Source organism: Anopheles moucheti, chromosome 2, assembly GCF_943734755.1.
Source record: "Anopheles moucheti chromosome 2, idAnoMoucSN_F20_07, whole genome shotgun sequence".
Lineage (NCBI taxonomy): Eukaryota > Metazoa > Arthropoda > Insecta > Diptera > Culicidae > Anopheles > Anopheles moucheti.
The window spans coordinates 39,893,449-39,911,330 of record NC_069140.1 but is presented as its reverse complement, the minus strand read 5'-3'; the positions used below and the strand labels follow the sequence as shown (position 1 = coordinate 39,911,330).

Below are 17,882 nucleotides of genomic sequence, written 5' to 3'. Positions count from 1 at the left end.
ACAACGCATAGAAAAACTCAACCAACCCGAGACCCCATCATGCCGTAACGCTATAGATTTTCCTTTTTTCTCACTTTATCTAGAGACAAAGTTTGGGAGCTCAAAGTGAACATGATATAAAGAAATGTAATCAAGATTACTCGTAATAATAAAGATGAGTATGCATCCAACGATTGTCCATTAGGGTTCCGTGAGGGGGTAACTCTTTGAAAGCAGAACCAATCGATCGAACGGTTTTCACGCTTTCTCGCTCGCGCTTCCCAAACAATCTGCGCTCACATTCGTGCGGAGCGCACGATCACGTTCACGGTTAGATTAGAGCCTTCCTGGGGGGTTTCGTCGCTTACGCCATGAAACGCCACGCATGGCTAAGGCCCGGATAGTTTGCGTTTACCGTTCGCTCGCTACGGTTGAGTTGTCCGGCGGTCGGGACTGTTTGCTGGTACAATACAGCATCGACTTCCTAGCACCGTAACCATCCATGGGCCGCGGTGACCGATTGAGAACGACCAGCGAACGGATTAACGCAGCCGGCACAGAGCAACGCTAATGGGGCGCACGGGTGCGCCCCTATCTCCATCCCATTTGCTTCGGTCCACCACGCACACGGATGGAGACGCGCATTGACGAGTTCTTTTTGTTCGATTTGCTTTACGGTTTGGGTATCGTTCGGGGTGCTTTTTTTTTTTGGTTGCTGTTGTTTTGGAGGAGCCCATGGCAAAGAGTCACCCTCAAAAGCAACAATCCAATCGAAGAACCGAAACACCGGTGTGAGAGTGTATTCTGTACGTGTCCAGGGCCCAATCTCGCGTACGGATGAAGTAAACCGACCGATACGCGGTTGAACACAGGGAATTGAAGAAGAAGAATGGAAGAGAAACCTTAGCAGTATCCTCCGAAAAAAAAAGCAACTATCAACCGCAGCGCGAAACCATTTTAATATTGTGTTTTTTTCTCTTCCCTCGACCCGGTTCGATCTTTCTCTCTTTCTCTCTAAACTAATTCTTCCCACTACTACGCACGCTCGTTTGGTCGGTTTTTTGGGTTGTCGCGGTGTTTTGTTTTGTTCCGGCATCCTCCACGTCCCGGGGTCGCGATGGCGATGATGATGTTTCGGCGATGCTGGTACAGAACGCGAGCGAGAGAAGACACGAAAGAAAAATGCTACAAAACCTGCACACGAGCAGCACCAACGCAGGAAGCCTTCGAGCCGAGGGGGGTGCGAAGGACGGTTGACGGAGGGGGATGAAGATTTGTGGAATGTCCCGCAGAACTGGCTGTGGCGGGGTGAGCAACAAACGTCTGGACGGAAACCCGCACAGCGGGAGTGGAAGCAGGCACTAAACGCTGTTGAACAACGGGACAGCGGCTCATAAACAGGCTCCGAAGGTTGCACGCTTTTTCTTCCACACCTTTCTGTTCGGGGTCTCTCTTGAACCATCCGGGACATCGAGACACGTAGCTTAGAATCCCTTGCACAGCGCTCAGAGCCCAGCTCTCGGAGTGATGGTGAGGTGAGCTTTTTTTTTTGTTAAGAAAAAAAAAGGATGGCTTAAGTGAAAGAATCACCACCACCGTCATCATCGTTGCACACACACACACACACACACCCTTTGGCAGCATAGGGATGGAAGGCTTTACTCGCGCCACGGGAATAATGCCTGGCTGCGAGTGCCATTTTCATGCAAATTCGGTCCACCGCTGGAGCTTATCATAATTTTATTCGCTCGCCCTCCCCCCCCTTCTCGCATAGAAACCGGAACGATGCAGACTACTTAGCAGCAAGTCCGGGAGTCTATTTTATCTTACAAAATACTCGCTTACAATCGCACGGACACAAACGGGCGCGCACACGCTGGTGTTACCGATCTTCTGCATTCCGTAATAAAAAAAAGGGGGAGAACTGTTTGTTATGCTTTAAGTAATGGGTTTCCAAAAGGAATGACCATCAACTGCTAGGCACAGTTCCCCGTGCATGGGGTTTTTTTTTTTACTCCGCAAGGCAGCTTAGAAATGTATGCTGAAAGAATAAAACCAAATCTCCTGAGTTTTTTTTTATTTTTATGATCACTCAGCGTCTATAATTTTTCGATAAAAGAGTTCGCATTCTTCGGGGCCAGTTGTGGTGCGATTTAATCTCAAGACTTTCTTCGTTAACCGATAAGGTGGTATAGTGTCCATTCCGCTCAGAACGATGGACCAAGTCTCGCAAGCTTTTCTGCTTTCCTCTCAACCCCCTTAGGTTATGCCCTTGAATTTTTAAATTAACATTAATTCCCCGTGTTTCGGGGGCGAACTTGCCGCTCACAGGCATTATATGATTGCATTAATAAGTATTTCTGGTTTTATTTTTATGCCTCTCGATGATTGAAACAATTAAATCGAGTCTGGTTTTTAATGCAAGTGCAAGGTTTCGAGCAAACAAGATGTAATTAAATAACCCCTTTTTTCCGTTTGCAAAGTTCCGCATCTTCAGTGAAGATGTAAATTACCGACCTCAAGAGTGCAGTGCTGCTTTATGTTTGGCTGTGTATCTGTGGTTTTTTTTTCTTCTGCTGGCCCGTTTATTCATTCATCTCGTGGAAGCATACGATCGTGGATACACGCAGGCCAGCAGCGGGCAGCATTGAGGTAGCACATTACGTAGCCGTTGGATCGTTTGCCGCATTAATCTATAACGAACTTTGACTCGAAAAGCTTTGATGGCAAAAGCTAAACAAGCTGAACAAGCTGGTGTACGGCAGAGCTGCGGCATATGAAGATCTGGATCAGCTACCCACATCGGGCACGGCACGGAGTTCTGAATGGTCTATCGTTCTTTTACATTTGTGTTCTACGTTACGTGCACATACTTTTCTCTTTCACAAATTCCGGGTTTATGAGTGTGTGTGTGTATTGCTGGCCATTCATATTTTGTGCCCATAGGAAACCATTCCCCGAAGGTTCATTTTTACACGCTCAAAGCCACTCGGTGTCTCCTTTCGCTTTTAGAAGGCAAACAGATATCATCCTACGTTACGGGGTAGGACTTCCCTCCCTGTGAGATCCCCGCGGCGGCAAAAAGGGACCGGGCGTGCATAGAAATAAAGCCCTTACCCGCTGAAGAAGCTCTTTCTGAGGCTGTGAAGCACAGCCTTTTGACACTCTGCCGGATGACTTAATTGTGGGAGTCCACTTTGCACCACATTACCGGAGAATCTGAACTGGATACGCCCGGGCCTGGTATCTGGGCCGTTAAGAGTGTCAACACCGTGTCCCAAAGGGCGTACACCTGGGATATGGAGGCGTATAATGCTACGTTTGCTGAGCTGTGCGAAAAAGCAAAAACGGATCCAAAAATGTTGGTGATGGTAACATTTTTTTTTTTTTGGTTGCTTTTTCCCTTGTCTTTGCACTGACGTAGAGCAAATATGGAAGCACGACTAAAGGTGTGAAATGGTTACCGGCGCATGTCGGGATCGCATGCATTGCTTTCACATTATTTTCACGCATTTTCCCACTTTATTAATGCTTTCCTTATGGTTAAGGTGCTAAATATAAGTATAAAGAAGGAAGACTTCCGAGAACTTCTTGATAAACCCAACGCAGTTTTTCCCTCTCTCGTTCAATTTCAGTTTCTTTCACTGTCGAAAGAAATCCGACACTGGGTAGTGCTGTGTGTTGCAAAACAATCCACTATACCTCACCGTCCGAAGATGAGATGAGTGGACTTAGACGGTTAAGTGTGGGAAAAGCTACAGACGCAACAACAAGCGAGAAAAAAAAAACCTCTACCACTCACAAGCTTCCTCTGCAAACGTGTGCAATTACTCGTTCTTCGTGCACTGGCGCTGGTGTGGTGTACCACAAACGGGCAAAAGGATTAAACATTCCAAGTGCTCCGCCTTATACACGGCGGGCGCAACAGTCGCGAGGGAAAATGTTGTGTGTCTCGTGCATGCCAGCTCGCGGTGGTGTCATCAGTCAACTAAAGTTGAAGCTGGCATAAATGAAGCTCTTCAAGCTGTTACTGCAGATGGGCATGTCATTTTAACTCATTAAAACTGGTTCGGGGGCAAGATTGAAAAAATGCATGCATGCGATGCGCTGTGTCCGTCAGCGGTGGTGGAAAACTGGGACAATATTGTTTGGTGCGGTTGTAGTGACAGTAAACTTACAGGGTTAGAATTTTTAATATTTTTATAATAATTTTATGGCGAAATTGATACTCAACTGCATGTCGATTTAATAAACTTACTGTTAAACATAATAAAGTAATATACTTTTTCAAAGTACCTGCCTAACTTTCTTACAATTGTTTAATTGCTAAATCTTCATGTAAGGCTTTTCTTGCACAGCTTTTCTTCTATTAATTATCATTTTCTTAACATTGCTTTTACCTTCCAACTGCGTAGTGTTGTAGTGCAGATGTCGCAGATAATGCGGCGCGAGAAAGTGTCACTCGTAGTGCAATTTAATTACCGCTCGGCAGTGCCAGTTTTTCTCTATCGTCTGCGCATAATCAGCACACATGAACATGAACGCTGTTGTGCAATCGGATTCCGTGTCCTTTTTCCACTTGTGACTGATTCCTTCCTGCGCTCGCAACGGTACCATCTTCGGGGATCCGTATCATTTAGCTCGTGCGTCCTCGAAATGCTGAATGGATAATTTGATTCATCGTTCGAGTGCGCTGTGAATTTAATAGAATCGCACCATAAATGAAGAACCCTTTCAGAAGAAGCACTTCCTTACACACACACACACACAGCACTACCACACTTAGCAAACACTGTACCAATCTAGTGTGGGTAAGCCGGGGACGAACCCCGGTGCGGTGCCGGCGGTGTGAAAAGTTTTCACTTAATCACATCTCCGACCACATATCCCCGGAAGACGCGTGTGTGACATGTGACAGTGACATCAGCATATATCCTGTTTCGCGGGAAAGTTGTGCACGGTTTTCGAAAGGCCCCCCGCCCGCGTTTCATCCATTTCTCACCGACGCGGTTTCCGATCCGCGGTCTTTCGTTTTGGTGGAATGATGGTGTATGCTAACCTTGGGGAAAATTTCTAATCTTATACCCGTTTTCTCCCCCCACGGAAAAGCCACGGCCCAACCTTGCACAGTGCATAGTTTTCATCCTTGCCTCTTAATTAATGTTATTTCCTGTACTCGGTTTAGTACAGTAGGGCAGGGAGCCGCGGAGCGAAGTGTTTTGCTGAATGACGACGGGCAACGTGAGAAATCCGCTTAAAATGTCATTTTCGAAGAAATAAAAAATCGGGAAGCCAAAAATTGAAGACGAAGCTAAAGAACCCGAAAGATTCGGTTGCCTATGACCGCAAGTGACATACCGTATGCATCCTTTTGCTGCTCTGCGGATTTGTGGATATAAAATGAAAAAAAAGTTGATCAAAAAATAGGGAAAAATATATGACAAATTTGGTACAGCAATATGTGAGAAAATTCCCACGCAATTAGGTGCATCAAAATGTTTTATGATATTTTTTAAATAGCTTTGCTATTTGCATGCATTTTGAAGTTTGGAAACTGGATTGAGCTGGGTAATTCGCCTTAAACTGGCTATGACATGAAAATTAGGCATCAAAACACAGCATTTTTTAAAGTAGTTTGACAAGTTTATCTCTAGTTTCCAATAAGCTAGAAATGCAAACGAACTTTTATGAAAATCAAGCGATCATCTATTTTGATTTAATTTAAAATAAATTTAAATCTTAGATTATGTTTTTATGGGAATTCAGTCTGGTATAATAGCAGACCTACGGTATACAACACATCTTCCTGGATGGAATTGACCTGTTGTCAATTCACCAACTTCTTAGTTGTTTGACGTACACTACATGCATGTTAAATCTTAAGCTTTCTAAGAAGGAATCGGACATTTATGGAACATCGTAATCATACTCCATTTTTAACAAAATATTTAAATTTTGAGGGTACGAGTATCAAATAAGTAATAAAATTAATTGGTTATATTCAAGATAAATAAAAACCGGAAATTGTCAGAAATAATTTAGTCTTACAGAAAAAAAAACACTATTCACAATGGATTACCAAACCAACCGTACAACGTTCGCACATATTTACATCTCAATATTATCTGCAAGTCACTTAGGAAAAAAAAAAGTTCCGTTTCACCTCCATAAACACCAGCAAATGAATTATGTTTATAATTTCAATTAAATTTACATGTACACCTAATAGCTTCACCGTTCGCGGTGGTCCTGTAGGTGATGGGAAAAGTTTGTTGCTGTTCTTCTCCGGGGTGCTGCGACAATGTCCTTTTAACATTTTTCACCCTGCGAAAGATGAGGTCCCTGCGTGTGTTGTGTCCTCCATCGCAACGAGATTGTACTGGCTGCTATTTCCATTATTGCGCTTTCGCTTAGACAATGAACCGACGAGTCGTTTATTGGTGTGCTGCAGCAGGCACACCGGTGCCAGAGTATGCTGTTATTAAGCTTTCTGTCTGTGTGTGGGTACGCGCGCATTCCTTGAGCCGGGTCGCCAGTTGTTCCCAGTTGTTGCCTTCGCTTTCCATCTCTCCCACCCCCCCACACAACGAAACCAAAATCCCAAAAGGACACAACTTTAGCCTGAAATTGTCATTTCGTGGAAGTTTTCGGCCGGGAAAACTATTTTCTGCCCGAAGTTCTTCGTCTGCCCACCATCACCATCGGCAACGAGCGCACACTGGCACAAAAGTTGAAGCAAGTGCACCCCCGTGGGCTCATGCTTTTTGAGGGGTTCGTTGCCTATTGTGAGTGTGGTGTAGCGCGCCGGAAGGAAAATGAAGTTTATTAGTAGCATTTTGCTGATTTCTCCCGTTCCTTACCGTGTTTCTGTTGCACGAAAAGTGAACCGAGTAGACACACTCGCCCAATGCGAAGCTAATGCCGGTAAGGCCATTTTCCTGGGCCATGGAAAACAAATGATAAACTTGGCCGTCCGCCAACCGCGTACACGTCATCCGACCCCCAGCACAGCGGCACAGCTGACGGTGCAAACACGAGCGGCCACCAACGACAAAAGGTGCAGCAATTATTCTGTTAATTTAATTTCCAAAGAAATCACAACAACGTGCCCACATTGCCTTTGTGTATCTAGTACGTTTCGGGGCGGTTTGGTGGAGTGGAAGTCACCGGGGAAGAACGGAAGAGAAGGTAGCGTCCCACAGACCTTTGGAGATGCTGAGAACCGGCGGGGGTCATCATAATATTTTATCTTCCCTTTTCCCAGCCGGACCCCCCGGCTGAAGGTTTGCTTAAAAGGAGGAGTCATTGGAAATTGTTAATTTAAACTTCAAAAACTCTCCCGGTCGTCTTAAACTAGCTCTAGCCCCCTTTCCGGGTGGTGGAGTAGGTGGTGCACCGGAGAAACAAAAGAAAGGGTGGCGCCTAATCGCGAAGAAGCTGCCCCCTTTTTTTGGGGTGCAGATGTCGACAGAACTGCGAAGTAAAAGGGCGGCCGGCGCGCACAGCCTCCCAAGGAGATGGTACCTTCCAGCGGTCCAAACGTTGCCGGTGGTGATTTTTGATCGTCGCGACCGCCGCGGGAGTGGTAAATAAATTTGGAAATTATTAAAATGAAACCGATACTGCTCGGCAACCTGCCCCGTGGTCGCCGTGGTGCCGGGGTGGCAAGAAAGTTTGTGGTCCGGGTATGCAATACGTTGGGGGAGGGGGGGGGGGGTTATTTTGCTTAGAGAAAAGCCCACCCCAGGTCCGTTAAACTACGTGTGGAATAATAACAAACGCCGTTGGTGGTCATACCGGCGTGAAGGAAAGTTTCGTTGCATCATAATAAACGTGTATTTTCTGCTTCTTTTCCCTTCTTTCTCGGCCCTGTCGGTCACAAGAAAGCAGAAGAACCAACACTTATCGCGGCACACGCAAACACCGTACCAAGTGTACCAATAATAATGTTGCATGCATTCTCCATTTGCTAGCGAAACTCGTTTGAAAAATCGTTTTAAAATGCGGAAAAAATGGTCGGTGGAAAAATAGTTCACCGGGCGAAAGGAATTTTCTTCCAGTTTGTTGTTTCTATGTTGCGGTTCCCAAGCCGACTTTCCCTTTTTTGCCTTGTCTTTGCTCACCGAAGCACACGCCCCCGGGGGCAGTTACTTTTGTTCTCGCATTCGGTGTGACCGAGCATCCAGCAGTTGCCGGACCGCTTGGTGAATGAATAATATGAATAAGTTTAGGTGTAGTTGCATAGTAATGTTTGAGTTTTTTTTTTCGTTGTTGTTGTTGTTGTTCTGTGCACTATTTTTCTTGTGCTCATTGTGGCGGTGTTTGAATTTATTTCACAATTCTTCTCGTTCTCTGGACATGCTTTATGAACCGTGGTGTGGTGCTGCTCTGCGTACAAGTTCACATTTATGTTGATTGTGTTCATGCCGTGGTTGTTGCGTTTTTTATGTTTTGGTGTTGTTTTGGGCGCTTTAGAATATTTTATTCAAGCCATGTGGCAACAGTGTTTTGTTCCACTTTCTCTTCCCATTTCGGTTGGTATTAATTAAATTATATTTTGAACGGTTACAATTTACTTCGCTTTAATAGCCTAAATTGTGTGGGAATTGGAATATTTCATGTTCAGCTTTGCGGTGTTGTTGATTGATGCACAATCGTTGTGGTTGTACAACAATTGTTTTGATTTATTTGTCCTCAAACAAAACAACTTAACATTACAGCTGCATGGGTAAATAAAAAATAATACCTCAAAGAAAATTATGTGCTGTAATACTGGACTTTCTGAGCTGAACTTTGCTAAGCACTCTGTTCATGTGTATGACCTAAAACAACTTTACCGGTCTGGTTGTCTGGCGTCATTCTCATGACATGCTTAACCCACCGGAGGATAGTGAGTTTGTCATAAAGCTCGTAGAGTTGGACATTGTAGCAACTGATCCAATATTCTTATGGGTTTGATAAGAAGTTTTACACAGTATTGAGTAAATTTGAAACTTTTTACAGTAATAAATACCTTCGCTCTCAATTTTCAATAATATTCTACACATTCCATTTTAAGACATTTTCTGTTATACTTTTTTGCTCGTTTGTTACGTTAGTTTTGCATACTTGTGCTCTCAGGCTTAAAAATCTTTAAATTTTGTTCCATCATTTAATTTTTCACGAGTGACATCGATGTCACCAACTTTAGTTATTCGAAGTCGAATCGCGTAAAATATGGCTTTAAAATACAACTTCATTTTTATTGCATAGTGCCTATCGTATCAATACCTCACTGTCTTAATTTTGTCGACCCAATTTTCCAGCCCCAAAAACACCTAATTGATTTAGATGACGTTACTGTAAAACCATAAGCAACGGCGCCAGGTCAAGCGTGCGCTGATTTTAATTTTATTTAACTTTCCTCCCCATTTCAAACAACGTCACAACGGCCAAAAAGGGCCTTGCCGAAAGCTGGCAGTATACCCTCGTTGTGCAGCGTAACGCGACCGAACGTTGCCGCGCAGACGTTCGACGACAAACCTGAACGAATGGAAAAGAAAATCAATACACATCGCCACGTTCCTCTCATTACCATATCAATTAGGTTCGCGGTCTTTTAGTTAGTGTTAGTGTGCTGCTTAATGGAAAATCTTGCAAAAAAAAAACCCCCCGGACACAGCAACATATACAACGTTTGACATTTGATCGAGAACGACACCGGGTGGGGGCCGGAGGGCAAATCATGGATTCGCTCCGATTCCGGGAAACGAACCCCGGCGAAAAAGGGATCCGGAAGTTCAATTATCTGTAGCGCTGTGTGCATATCCCGAGGGTTTACAGTGGTGCTGGTGAAACTAGAATTCGGCCGGCTCGCCTTCATTTGGTTTCATCTTACCCAACCAGAGATCTTGTGGACGTTCTTTTTTTTTTTGGTTTCTTATGCGCGCAAGAAAGAAATCTTTTACTTGGGAAGTTTTTTTTTTGGGAGAACCGCTCCGTCTCCTCGGCGGGGTTTGCAATGAAGCAATAAATTCTAATACCACCAATGTCTTATTGGTGTTGCGCGTGTATCTGCCGGTGTTCGGTTTGTTGTTGCGGTGCTGATTTTAGCACAAATCCAACTCCCAACGTCTTTGCCATTTTTTTTTTGCTCTCTCCATCGCGGATAATGTTTCCTTCGCGAGGAAGGTAACTAACGGCAACCGTTCATCGTTTGCTTGCAGAGAAAAAAAAACTGAAGTCTCAGCATAGACAACTGCCCACCGTGTTGCTGATAACGACCAGCGATGGCGGTGATGATAATGACTAAGCTGCTGAGCCCCCACCACACCCCCGGACCAGATGACGGAAAAAATGGAGATCAAGACAATTTTCGATACGATACGAACAAAATTGCATCAATTTTCCTCGCAGCCGGGCCTTGCTGGGGCAGATGGCTTTAAGGAAGTAATGGTATTAAGACACTGCTCGGGCATCCCGGGATTATGGGCACTGCGAAGGTACATCGCTATCGTCATCTACCATCATCATCATCATCATCGATCATTTGAAGTGTAGGGGCCCACAAGCGAGCGATGTTTTGACCGAAAATGATGTTCCACAATTTTTCAAACAGTAAAAAATAGGAACGCAAAACAAAAAAAGCAATCGCAAGTCCAGAACGCTGTTTCGGCCATGTCCGGGGATGCTTCCTTCCGGTGCTAGGAACGCGCGTGGTGAGTTTTCAATCTCTTCTGCCGTCTAAGGTTGATGGAACAAGCATACACATCCCCACTTTCATATAAACGCCATGAAACTCCCGTGGAATGGTGTATCCTTCATGGTTCAATTTATTTTTGAGCCACCCAGACGAGAGAGATTGCGGAAAAGCTCATTTGCTTTCTTCCTTAGCTTTTTTTCATTTTGTTTTCCCTGTATACGTGTGGTAACATGTGATGGAAAAGTCAGAACAACGGTCGGCAGGCTAACATCCACCGGGTCTTGCATTTCCCGGCGGTTGATGAGCACATATTTGAGGGAAAACACTGTGGCGTGTCATGTCCCCCCGTTGGACATGTGTGTGTGTGTGGTAACTCCCGGTTCCGGGAATGTCGTGGGTGTGTGTGGGGGGGTGTGTGTGTGTTTTTTTTTCTACTTCGTCATATTTTTCATTTCTACAGTTGCTCACCTTTGCGCCCTCCCCCCTCCATTTGTTGCTACTCCCAACTTTTGATGGATGGAAAATGATGATGGTGATGGTGCAATTTTCTCGATCCTTACCTGCATATGGCCCGGCAACGAATCGTTCTCCCGAGAGTGTGAGTGGGTATTATAGGAAACGTGTGCTTTCATGTGCTTGAAAAGCAGAACATAAAATGCAATCCAGCAGCAGCAGCACACTGACAAACAGCAGGGTGGGTGCGGCACCGTGCGGCGGCGAAGAAAAAACACGCGTACGGAATTTAATAACAATACATTATGCAAATATTTTGCTGCTGCCAAAACGACGCAGCCCCAGTATGTTGTCGAACGCGAACAGAGCGGTCAGACTGACTGGCAAGGAAAACAAAAAAAACAAAACCGAAGAATTTGCACTGAGAGTTGAAGTTGTGTGTTTGGACTGGCGTATTCCTTTCTTGCGTTCTGTCATATTAAATTAAAACATTCTTCGTTCTCTCGCGGCCACCGTTTTGCGTTTCGCCTTCGCACGGGCTATGATTTATGTACCGTTTGCTGTTGCTGTGACAAGTCATCGTTCATCGAAGGATATGCTATGGCCATATTGTAGCGCTACATGTTGATGGTCGAATTTGATACACGTCTAGCACGGGGAACTCGTATAATGACATTAGATTTGTGTTCTTTTTCTGCGTTCAGAATAAAATCAGCACTTGCAAATGAAAAATTGTTCCATTCTAGAGCGATCTAAATTCGTCTGATTTGGTGCTTTTGTTGCGTAAATTCATTTTGCAAACTTTACCCCTTTTTGTCTACGATTTAGCTAATACATTGGCCCATCCTTTATGTGTGCTCATAAAAAAAACTCTCAACGATCGGATGTTTCTTGCCGCCGTACCCGAGTTCACCCGATTCAGAAATGTAAAGATTAAATTCGATTTGTGCTGCTTAAACTTTGCCCTCCCTTCCAAACGATACGCCGGAAGTTCATTCTCCCCGATTTAACAAAGTCGTCCAGGGGTGGTTGGGGAAACGTTCCAAAAATTCACTCCATCTCCTCATCGCAAGTACACGCGAACACCGTTGGATCGTTGGAATATACCCGACAGAACCCGACTCTCCATCTCCACTTCAACGGCAACAATGAACGCAAGGTTTCGCACCGCTTCGGGGTGTCTTGATTGGGAAAGCAATCAAGTTGAATAATTGAATACAAGCGCAGGGGTAGCAGGGCGGCACTTGAGCGATCGCGTACATCTCAATCTCTATTTGCCTGGCGCGAATCCTTCCAGCGGACTCGCGGACTTGATGTCGATGTTTGTTGTGTCATTGTTGGACGGTTGTGTTTGCACCGCCGGCCCCCCAAACAGCGGCCGTCAGCTCCCAGGGATTATGAGGTGAAATCGAATCGCTTAAGTTGATTATCTCCGACGGGCCGCTCGTAACTACGCGGGCGCGAAATTGAGAATTCCATTGGGTGTGCAGTCTCGGACAAAAAGAAAAGGAAGACAATGCCTCCGGTGCGCATGTATGACACTATGCTTGGAAGTTCGGTTGTTTTTTTTTTTTTTGTAGAATCCACTGCCGATATTTCTGACAAACGCACCGTGCACGTATTTTATTGACGAATCGGTACCGCTTTCGGTTGGATGCGAATCCCGAACCCGACCCAAGCAGCACAGATGTAGAGAACTTAACCACTTAACCTACGTACGGCGCACGTACGGGACGGAGATCCACTCTACAGCAGCGTAATGGCCAGAATCCAGGCACGGTGGTGCGATACGCGCTCGTACACATCGGGCAGTCCCATACCGCACGGGACGCTCCAGGACTGCACACCGACCAGCACACCGTCCAGCACGAGTGGACCGCCGGCATCGCCCAGACAGACGCCCTGGTTGGCCTGATTGCTGGTGCAGATGGTGCGGTCCGAGATTCGGGTGCGGTACGGCTCCTCGAACTGGTCCGCACACTCCTCGCTGCCGATGATGTCCGTGCGGATGAACTGCAGACGAGTCGGGAGTTGATTGTTTGAAATCTGGAAAGAGAGATGTGCGGAATTAGGGAGCTGGCGTTTGGAATGTTGTGCATCGGCATGATTTGTGTGCGCACGGGATAAAATTTTAGTTTCACGACGAAAAGAACCATACTCGGAATGTTGAGCGTCCTGAGCGTTCGGAGCGTTCGGTTCAATCAATTAAACGTTTCATCCCGGTCCCGGTACCGGAAGTTTCCCGCCGTGGATCCCCCGGTGCGATAACGCTCGTCCATGGCGGGGACTGCCTTATAGACAGGGACGGAGATTAAAATGGTAAATTGAATCGACTTAAGTGTGCTTACGGACATATGGCAAACGTTTGGCTGCGTCTGTGCACCATTGCTGTAACAGGACCCACGAACGGATGGGGATTGTTCGTGTCTGGATGGTCTCACTCCGCTCAGCAGTAGAAAGTTTGAAGTGTGTTTGCACACCTTTTAGATTTTTCTTGCAGCCCGTGCACTTGCGCTCACGACTGCACAGAATGTCAAAGAGCCGTGGGCGGAAAAGTGCATTAAAGAATTGTTGAATCGGTATCGGTTTTGCTGGCGTGTGTGTCTCATACACCAACCCCTGGTGCTGGTCTAATACGTTTCCGTAGTTCCACACACTAACAGGACGGCTGATAATTGTTTGGCCTAACACATAGGTCGCGCTAGAAGATTTAAATCCATATCATATTTAGTTTCTACCAACCTTCAAACGAGGGCTGTCAAATTTGGACAGCTTATGTGTTTTGAGTAATCATGGAAAAGAAGGAATTTCGCGTGATGATAAAATATTGCTTTTTGAAGGGAAAAAATAGAGTCGAAGCCAAAAATTAGCTTGATGAAGAGTCTTTGGACACTGTTCCTCCAAAATCAACCATAAAATATTGGTATGCTAAATTTAAAAGTGGTAAAATGAGCACTGAGGACGATGAACACAGTGGACGCTCAAAAGAGGTGGCTACTGACGAAAACATTAAAAAAAATTCACAAAATCATTAAGAACACCCATAATGTGAAGTTGATCGAGATAGCTGACACCCTAAAGATGTCTAAGAAACGTGCTGGACATATCGTTCACGAGTATTTGGATATGAGAAAGCTCTGTGCAAAATGGCTGCCGCGCGAGCTCACATTCGACCAAAACCAACAACGATTTGATGATTCGGAGCAGTGTTTGGAGCTGTTTGAGCGAAATAAATCGGAGTTTTTGCGTCAATATGTGTCCATGGATGAGTCTTGGCTTCTCCACTTCACTCCAAAGTCCAATAGACAGTCATTCGAGTGGACTGGACGCGATGAACCTGCTCCAAAACGGAGAAAACGCAACAACCAGCAGGCAAGGTTATGGCGTCAGGTTTTTTGGATTTGCGAGGAATAATCTTCATCGACTATCTTGGGAAAGGAATGACCATGAATTGCGACTACTATATCAAGTTATTGGAGCATTTAAAGGACGAAATCGCCAAAAAACAGCCACATTTGAAGAAGAAAAAAAGTTTTGTTTCATCAAGACAACGTGCCGTGCCAAAAATCGGCGAAAAACAATGGTAAAATTTCATTAATTAGGCCACGAATTGATAATACGGCGAGAGCCGTCATCATGGAATAAATAAATAAAATAGGCCACGAATTGCTTCCTCACCCACCGTATTCCGCAGATATGGCTCCCAGTGACTATTTCTTTTCCTTAGATCGCAAAAGGATCCTTGCTGGGAAGAAATTTCCCTCGGATGAAGATCCGATCGCCGAAACAAAGGCCATTTTTGAAGCAAATGGCAAATGCTATTACAAAAATGTTAACCAAAAATTAAAACCCGGCTATAATCGGTGTAACACCCTTGAAGGGATGTATGTTGAATAAAATAACAGCCCTTGAAGGGACGTATGTTAAATAATTTTGCCAAAAAAAGGTGTTTTACATTGTCTTAGGCCAAACAATTATCAGCCTGACCTGTTACATCAGCCAAGTTCATTTGTAGAGAGTTGGTTTGTGAAGGTGATATCCGGTTCCAACGTAATCCCCCGTTTCCGGTTGGCAACTGTGTACGTTTTCGAGGAACCAGGTTTAGCCGATAAACCGTCCCACCATGTTTAATCACAGCCACGATAATCCATCACAATGGTGTGGGGGACCCGTCGTCTACGCAACTGACAGTACTTGTTTGGACAAAATCTGTTTGCTTTTTTCATCACTTTCTGGTTAATTGACACAAGTAGCAGCAGTGAATTCTTGCTCGGCGAACATACACTAAACGCAGTGATTGCCTTATTTCCAAGAATTGCTGTCGCATTACACTTCCTTGAGGCCCAAATCCAATCGGATTACGGCATAATAATTAGACACTGTGTGGGGCGGTTTTTCCACGTCTAATTCCACAAAATCACTGCCCGAAGCCACCGATAGCAGCTGCTTACAAAATAACTTACCGAGAATCGCCCCCAACCGGACACGGTCGCATTGGTGGCCGTTGCGAAGAATTCCGTTTCGAGCTGGATCGGCTGCAGCTGGACACCGGAAAAGGTGAGCGACTCCACCAAACGCACCAGCGCAATATCGTTCGCGTACGTTTGCGAGTCAAAGTCGGGATGGAGCACGAACCGTTCCGCGGTCACATTGCGGCCACCTTCCAGCCGATCGGCACTGCCGACGAACAGCTGCACATCCGAGAGCGCTTTTCCGGTGATGCAGGCGGCGGCCGTCAGTACCCAGCGCCGGTTAAGCACGGTTCCGCCGCAGTACACCAAACCCTCGTTGATGAGTGCCACCTGAAAGGGAAACTGGCCGTCGGCCGCCTCCTCGCCACCGGCAATCCGTGGAGTGGGCGCAGCTGAGTGGACGATCTGATTATTCATGGGCTAAAGCCCCCCGCCGGAAGTGTCCACTTACAGTTGGTGCGTTGGTGCGGCACAGCACTCGCGACTGCTAGAAATGCCAAGATGGCGCAGGTTCTTAACGTCTTCATTACGGATAGTGGCCGGGTTTCGGGTTTCTTTCCCGTTTTGCGTTGCGTTACACACTGGGAACTCACCCGGACGTGTGTGCTGTCGTACCGTTTTATAGCCTCCAATCGATGCCCGGACCATATCTAATGGTTTCTTTTTTTGTTTTTCTGTCTACCGTCGGCCCTTCAGCCCCGGTCAGCTCCGATGGCTTATCGGTGAACGATGGTCGAGCGCATATCTTCGGGTTCCACAAATTTCAGCAATTCATAACTTGGTCAAGAAGATTATCTCTTCCGGCCGGTGGGACACCTGGTGCGTAAACTTTATTACATCCTGCCGTTAGTACCGTGCTTCTGGCACTATCGTTAGCGTTCGCAGCTGTTCCTCGCTCGTTCTTAGGGGGAGGGAGGTTAATGTGCGCCTACTCGAAGCGATAACTGCTAATAACTGGTCAACGAGCGAGCGCCCACCGTTTTGCACCGGGTTACCAGGAGGGAAATGAAATTGATTGAAGCCTTCTGTGTTTGCAGGCTACACCTGCCCTTCTCCCATTGCATCCCTTTGATAGTAAAGCATACACACCCCTCGCCTTCCCGATGCTTTCTCGAGACTTCTCGGCCGTAGTAGCAGCACTCTTCGAGATGCTATCGGAGATGAAACCGTACCGAAACGAACGCCACCGTTTCGGCCGTTTCGATAACTCCTCTGGACGAGTTCGGGTGCTCAGGTGTTCAAAATGGCAATGTCCATTTGTGATTCACTTAAGCCCCCGGGTCTGCTGCACACAAATGCCCACAACACACACCCCCCGTTGTGTGTGTGGTGCAGAGGTTCGCTGTAAGCCGGGGTTTCTTGGCATGAGCTTACGAAGCGGAAGCCCGTAAACAGATCCCCGGCGTGTACGAGAGTCGATCAAAACCACCATTCCCCGTGCCTTCGATTCTTCCACGGGGAGAAGGTACTGTGGGTACTGGGGGGAGGGTTTCGGGAAGGCAGTGTTGAAATATTTACCAAACTCTCTAATCCCGATGTCGTAAATCGTGTGCACCTTCACCGTTACGCCCTACCCCCCTGCTTGTCTAAGGGGGGGTTTTCTAAGACCGTTTTCCGACTCGCTTGGCAGGCAAGCATTAGTCTTCGAGGGTAGGCTTCTTCTTAGGCTTGCGACCTCCACCGGCTCCACCTTGCGGACTCCACCCACGGACGTACAGGTGGGAATGGGTTACATATTATTCAGCTCCATCTCGCTTCGATTTCGGCTCCCGGATAGGGAAGAAACAAACACTCACACACAAGGGTATAGTGCTGCCGTAGAGTGGCTAGGCTACTGATAGCATCTCTGCGAGGTTTACCGAGAAAAGGTCTGAGCATCCAGGGGAAGGTTGTCACACGGTTGTACGGCTCCAGCGATAGCGAAAGACCTCTAACCGATTGGCAACTATTTCACCATCTGCGCCTTACACAGTCCTCTGCATACGGTCGGCAACATATATTCAACACAGGGAGAACTCTATCTGCCGTCTTCTCAGTTGCTGCTACTATACGAAACTAGGAAGAGCTTGTCAATCGAGGGGGATGGTTTTGCTACGTTTGTTTCGGTGGTTCTTCTCTTCGTTTTGGGCAGTTTTACATCTTTATTATCGTCCACAGATATGGCTTTTCGACCATTCTATTCACCAGTAGGATGCGGTGTTAGAGACATTTGGTGCGAATGAGTTGTTGGACTGCGGTTTCTTCGTCCGAAACATTCGTCTTGTGAGATGTTGTTTTCATGTTTGTACAAATCCTCC

The 17,882-nt window shown here is 46.1% G+C and overlaps 1 protein-coding gene and 1 long non-coding RNA gene across 2 annotated transcripts in view; one reads left to right on the top strand and one right to left on the bottom strand.

Annotated features, from left to right (window-relative positions):
• LOC128299253 (uncharacterized) overlaps positions 1-17,882 on the top strand; it is an 82,077-nt gene that overhangs the window by 34,811 nt on the left and 29,384 nt on the right. The gene's annotated exons all lie outside the window — the stretch shown is intronic.
• On the bottom strand, positions 12,860-16,112 carry LOC128299251 (chymotrypsin-2-like). Its single transcript, XM_053035155.1, has 3 exons — positions 16,037-16,112; positions 15,577-15,977; positions 12,860-13,159 (listed from the first exon to the last, which is right to left on the bottom strand). The coding sequence occupies exons 1-3, from the start codon at positions 16,110-16,112 to the stop codon at positions 12,860-12,862; spliced, it is 777 nt and encodes a 258-aa protein (XP_052891115.1).

Coding starts and splice junctions, on each gene's coding strand:
- LOC128299251 (XM_053035155.1), bottom strand. CDS start 16,112: ATGAAGACGTTAAGAACCTGCGCCATCTTGGCATTTCTAGCAGTCGCG. Junction 15,978..16,036: donor GCCGCACCAACGCACCAACT/GTAAGTGGACAC, acceptor TCGTCCACTCAG/CTGCGCCCACTCCACGGATT. Junction 13,160..15,576: donor CCGGTTGGGGGCGATTCTCG/GTAAGTTATTTT, acceptor CTCTCTTTCCAG/ATTTCAAACAATCAACTCCC.